Source organism: Ruditapes philippinarum, unplaced genomic scaffold (assembly GCF_026571515.1).
Source record: "Ruditapes philippinarum isolate M1 unplaced genomic scaffold, ASM2657151v2 ctg17289_1_1_1_1, whole genome shotgun sequence".
Taxonomy (NCBI): Eukaryota; Metazoa; Mollusca; class Bivalvia; order Venerida; family Veneridae; genus Ruditapes; species Ruditapes philippinarum.
In genome coordinates, this window is record NW_026863571.1 from 9,759 (window position 1) to 16,299 (window position 6,541).

Consider the following 6,541-nt stretch of genomic DNA (forward strand, 5'->3'; position numbering starts at 1 on the left):
TGATTGTTTATTGTTACATGTAAACCCAAAGGTTCCTTTAGCCATAATTTATGTACTAGTCACAGAAAAAAAATATAATTTTATTTGAGAATTAACTAATCAAATTGCAAAAAGAGGCACCAGTATTGGTTTTATATTGGTTACAATATGCTAAAATGTAGAATTAACTTTAAATTCTTGTTTTGGTAGAACATTAAATCATTCTTCTTCGTACTGAGATATGTAAGTCTCTGTTTAGGTCAGATATCTTTTTAAAATAGATAAACTTTCGTAACATTTTAATATTGTCACGTGGTTTGAAGTTATAGCCCTTGATTATCTTGCATCCTCTTAATTCATAATGGAAAGGTTATCTTATAGCAGGTGAATTATTTCACAGCATATATCATATCAAATCCATTTCGTCTCAATTTTTAAAGAACTTGTGGCTTTAATGTTGCTCTTAGATATATACATTGGCTAATATACTCAGATTACTCTCCAAATAGCAACTTTTTAAAATCATACTTAACTTTGAAAGTTTTGAAATGAAATGATAAAATACGCTTTGAACGTATATATTGATTGATTTATTTAGTTATTTAAACAAAAGTTCATTTAGATAATAATTCTACATTATTTAGTGTTAAATTATTAAAATATACATGTTTTCCTCGTACAGTAACTACATAATGAAATTTTTAAAAATAATTATTTTTTTTCAAATAGGTATTATTTTTCAAGTCTTTTTTTAAATATGGCCCCAAACAACAAAAAAAAACTGGCATCTTTTATTGATGAGTATCTTCTATGTTTTGGGAAATTTTTTCGTATGAATTGTTCTGTTTTTAAATTTAAACTGCATGTAAAACGGTTTTAAAAATAAGAAGCGGGGACTTTTAAAACGACGAAAGGGGGAGCAATCCTGCCATCCCGGGGCTAACGAGGGTTTGATTGGGAGTTAAAATGTCACTGTCCAACGGGAAAAAATGGCCAGATTGTTCTACACTTGTTTTTTTAATTTGCACATCGTTACTCATGAGTATCATTTATCTAAAATCCTAAGACAACAAATTTTTTGCTAAAACCAATTTGGAAATGTCTATTCGAAGTCTTAGGGAAGGAAAACTTATTATAATAAGCTACCAACATACAGGACCTATATTGGAATAGGTTTAATGTGAAAAGTTCAGATATTCTCTTTATACCGGAACACTTTTACATTACTAAAAAGAAAAATAATAGTTGTTTAGATTTTTTTGTAACTTCAAAAAAGCAAATACGATTTCATTTGAAATTTCCCTTATTTTGCAAAGAAAAATAAACAACAACATTAAAAACAATAACAAAGTAAAAACGGCAACATTTACTAAATTGTTAAAAAAGTAATGTGAAAGTATTTGCCAAACCAGAGTAAAAAATTGTTTTACAGTCATCGATACAAACTTTCAACTTGTTTTTCCTGCCACGGTCAGTCACATGGACTACGCACGTGTTGACATGAAACAAGACTTAACGTCTGCAACCGTCTGCTTTTGGATGAAAACAGACGACCAACAAAACCAAGGCACACCATTCTCCTATGCAAATGACGATGGCGACAACATGTTCACCCTGACTGACTATGACGGGTAAGAAATCTAAAAATAGAAATATAGACGGTTTTCGTACTTTTCAGAATAGACAATATTTACGACATTTACCAAGAATTGATAAAAGAGGAAAAGTTTCATTGGTCAAATATTACTTTATATTTAAAATCGACCTTTGTTCAATATTAAACCCATGTACATGTGAATCACAATGTACTGAAGGCGGCTTGGTCAATGTTTCCAGTTGAGGATTTAAATTTCTCCAGACGGCGGCGGAGAGACGGGGCGGCTAGAAGTCGGTGCTGGGGAGAGGGGCGTGAGAGATGTTGCACTTTCAATGGCCATGGATACACACAATGAAACCAAGTTCGCGACTTTCAACTATTTTCTTTTTTTGTATTTGTTTTCATTGCTTTTCCGAGGGAACTGATGATTGCACGTAACACAATATTTCCGATTTTAAATGCGTATAAGGATACCTGATTCACCAGTTAAAACAGTTTTCATATCATTGTTCAAGGTTTGCGTTTTATGTGAATGGTGAAAAAAGAACCACAACGGCAAAAGCAAACACAGGAAACTGGCATCATGTCTGCCTCATGTGGGAGTCAAATCGAGGTCAATGGAAGCTCTACATGGACGGAATTCCAATGGACAGTGGCAGAAGGCTGTCGAATGGACAAACGATCAAAGGTATTATGTAGTTTTTTTTATTAATCACAACATTGAAATATTTTCCCACTTTTTTAATTCGGACGCTTGCTCCAAATTACCTGCCCCTCGTCTTTGTCTGTTCAAATGCGCAGGGTCTTATTATACTATATGGTTACTGGTATTTCAATTCAAATGATTTTAATTGGTGATTATTTTAAACCAAGGTTTACTTGTAAAATTTCCTTTTGAAACAACTTCTTCTCTTTTTTAAAAAAAAAATTTTTAAAATTTTGAGGGTAATAAAAATTAATCAAATTTTTTTTAATTCCAGTACTTTTCACACAATTTTAGCAAACCTAAAGGGGACGTCATATGGGCGCTGTCATTTTGAAATGGACGTCACGTCAGGTTACTTAGTCAACGATAAAAAAATATTTTTAACATTTTGATAATATTACTGACTTTTTGAAAAAAATGAAAAACATGCCTAGAGATATTGAAGTCAGGGTTAACAAGACATAAATTTAAATAGTTTTACCATTCTATTAAATAAAAAAATGAAATATTCAAATTTGGTGGAACAGACTATAATTACCTTCCTCATGAAGGTCTTAAGAAGGTTTTACACGGCTACTTGCTCGTGCTTGAAATAATGCACTGAGAACTCAAACATGCTAGTTAATTAACATGTTAATGTTTTCGGGTTTAATATACGTCTGTTAATTGATGAAGTATCATATAAATAAAGCTGTTCTTTTACGAGGCAAGAAAAACATTTTTAGAATGGCGATTGTCAGGTCCATTAATAATCTAACTGTTAAGTTTGTTGCCATTTCCAAAATAATCTGGCGGAAACCAAAGATTATCCGAACAAGTTTGCTTCTTTAAAAAGAAGCATGCGAGAAGTCTTTTTACAGCTGTTGAAGATTTGTTAAATTGTTCAAATGACAGGAAAGTAAGAACTTCTAATTATTGTCATCTGCGAACAAAAGCAACATATCAGCTATTTTCGTCAGTCTGTCAGATTAGGAATAATCGGCGAGGTGTTCAGCAAAATTTCCATTCACGGTTCATAAGGTCATTAAAAAGTGCTTGGCTGTTTTGTTACGAAATTATTTGTTTTAACAGAAATCTGCCTAAAACACGTTTTCGCTGAATATGTCCAACATTTAGAACTCTTAGCTTGTATAGATCAAGTAAAAGTGAAAGCATGATTATAAAATCAATTAAAATAAAATTATGCATCACAATTATATACTAGCAACAGTCTAAAAGCAAATTTAACACTCACTAACAATCACTCTTCAACTCCAAGAAACTCAAATAACCCCAACAAAAAGCACATGCAGCTAGCATGCATCATAAATTAAATACATTAATATAGATCAATAGCATAACATTTGTTCCACATTGCATCTTACAAATTCGCAGTAAATACAGATCTACAGATACTACAAGTAAAAATGAAAAGGGATTGGAACCGAAGCTTATAAATGCTTTGTTTTTTCAGTATTCTAGCTCCATTTAAAGCCCAATGAACGATGAACTTAATTGTTTTTTATTCAAAATTGAAATCTGACCTTTTGCATGTTTTAAATTTTGCAGTCATACGTCGCTAAAGAAGTCATTTCAATTTTGCATAAAAACAGTGCAACTTAGTGCAGCATAAACTTGCAAAAAGTAAATATATTTGCACTTTTATGGTATAACTATTCTTTAAACTTGTCAACCGCAGAAAAATAAACTGAGAAAATCCCCTTTATATGTATAATTATAGACAAAGCAGTCATGAAATCTGATATTTTTTCTAAAAATACCTATTGTTGCGCAACTTTGGCATAATTAAAACAAGTGTGTCTGGGAAAGACCTATACTGGCTAAGTGATGAGGAATGATCATATCTAAAAATAACTGAGCTGTGCCAATGACCTGAACTGTTATAGGCCCTACTTTCATAGAACTACTGCGCAAACATGACTACTGGTTCAGTTCACCATGTGTATTAAGCGTGAAGCAGAAACGCGAACTATGGAATGGCTACGAAAATTTTGTGCTATTTTAAGAAGAAGATTTACCGTTTACATGCGCCATTAGCTCTTACGTGATTTCTTGCAAACAGATATTAAGGAAGTGTTGTAAGTAAGGAAGTGTAAGGAAGTGTCAAAATTCCAAGTACAATTTTATAGACAGATATATAGCGTAATACATTTTCATTTTTTGAGTAATGAGATTAATAGCATTGTTTTTTGAGAAAATATATACGTTCACGTTGAGTATTTTTGTGAAGACAGCCAGCCTATCTGTAGTTGCTTTGATTTTAAATTAGACAAAAAGTAAACACTTTTCAAAGGAATTGTTTTCTTATAAAGGTGGTGGACAATTCATCATTGGACAGGACCAAGATACGTTAGGTGGCGGGTTTTCCAGTCCCGAAGCATTTATTGGCCAAATTACTCAGCTGAACATGTGGAGTAGAAGTCTGTCTCTAAGAGATATTGAATCACTACGAATAAATTGTTCGTCAGAAATGGGTGACGTCATAGCCTGGGCGGATATATCCGGGAAAACAAAAGGCGCCGTCTCTGATACACCTGCGGAGTTTTGTAAAGGTAAAAGATATAAACGACCGATTTTTTTGCAACGGCAACGAGAATGTCGACATTACTGTAACAATACCTCTAACTTTTTATTCAAAAAAATAATGTCGAGCTAAAACGTTAGAACTCTATAAATCACTGAAAGCGTATCGGTAGTTAAAGCTGTGTGTTGGTAGTTAAAGCTGTGTGTCGGTAGTTGAAGCTGTGTGTCGGTAGTTAAAGCTGTGTGTGGGTAGTTAAAGCTGTGTGTCGGTAGTTAAAGCTCAAAGCGTTAAGCTGTGTGTCGGTTGTTTAAGCTGTAAGCATTTACCTAGTTCAAACTATAAGAGATGTTGTATTTAGGCTGTAAGTTTTTATATTCCAGCACAAGTAGCTGGCTGATATACTAGTTATATCCGGATGTACGTGTCTATATAAACATGCATAGCATTTGAGTATTAATGACCACACCTTAAAATAAAATACATAAAGCATTTGCACTATTTACTATTATGTTGGTAAAAGAAATATACAGCAAACACTATATTCAATAAGAACAATTAAAAAAGGTTATTGATTATTGTTGAATTATTGCACTGAGTTCATAAATTTGATTTATTATACTAGTAATTATGAACTTTACAGTAGTCCTATACCATTCCATTTTCTGAAAACAACATTTTTGAAAAGGATAAAATACAGACGTATTTACGGAACTATTTTACTGAATTTATGCACGTTTACTACGGCTATTAAATTACAGCCTGTCCGAAACTATATGATATCAGCCATGGCAATGTTACCTACACCGGTTTGACCGCGGGATCAGAGGCCTCGTATAGATGTAAAAAAGGATACGACCTAGCTGGTCGCAGGACAAGACTTTGTATTATTACCGGAGAATGGGAGGGTAATGTGCCAGTATGTGCAGGTATGGTTTACAATCGGACTAGATATTTGAAGCTATATTATAGAGTTGATATTTGTCAAATTGGTCTGGTTACCTGTTAGCAAAGTAAATTGTTAACGATAATACTTCGCACATTTGTAATGGCATCGGTAGCGATTTATTCGGAGAGAAAACATGACTTTTACCAAAAATACACTACATTGGCCATATAACACCGTTTTCATTTGTTAATGCGTTTATTTAATTAAATGTTCAATGTTAATTCAATTGTTTCCAACAAGCAGTGAATCATAACCTTCCGAGAAGAAGAACAACAACAACAAAAATTAATAAAAAAATCAATGAAATAGAAAAATAAAATGAATACGATGTAAACAAATAGTGTCATTCTTATCTAATAGCAGACATAAAGTACAAATCAATAATGATTATTTGTTTTGACACTTAGCCGTACAGTGTGGACATCCCGGAGGGATCTTACACGGCTGGACCGAGGGTGAGCGTTTTACATATGATAATTGGGTCCGTTACAGATGTGAAAGAGGATACGAATTGATTGGTCCTGCAACAAGATATTGCGGGGAATTTGGCTTCTGGGAAGGCGATATTCCTATTTGTGAACGTGAGTACATTTTTTTCTATTTTTTAAGTTGGTATACTGGCCAGTCATGTTTTCTTTAGTATAAAAAAATACCTTCCGTTGCATATAAGTACACTTTATGAAAGAAAACTGAAAAACCCTACATACAATTATAAGAATAAGCACAATCAACTCGGAGCTATGTAGGCGGTAAATATCTAAAGTTAATTCATATAAATAACTGGAATGC

The 6,541-nt window shown here is 32.9% G+C and overlaps 1 protein-coding gene across 1 annotated transcript; it reads left to right on the forward strand.

The window, feature by feature from the left end:
• Nucleotides 1-1,405: 1,405 nt before the first annotated feature.
• On the forward strand, nucleotides 1,406-6,333 carry LOC132722533 (sushi, von Willebrand factor type A, EGF and pentraxin domain-containing protein 1-like; the record flags this gene model as incomplete). The annotated part of the gene is made up of 5 exons (XM_060707042.1): nucleotides 1,406-1,610; nucleotides 2,092-2,264; nucleotides 4,595-4,834; nucleotides 5,565-5,732; nucleotides 6,160-6,333. Coding segments are annotated over exons 1-5 (907 nt in total), but the record flags the coding sequence as incomplete, so codon positions are not given.
• Between the last annotated feature and the right edge of the window lie 208 nt (nucleotides 6,334-6,541).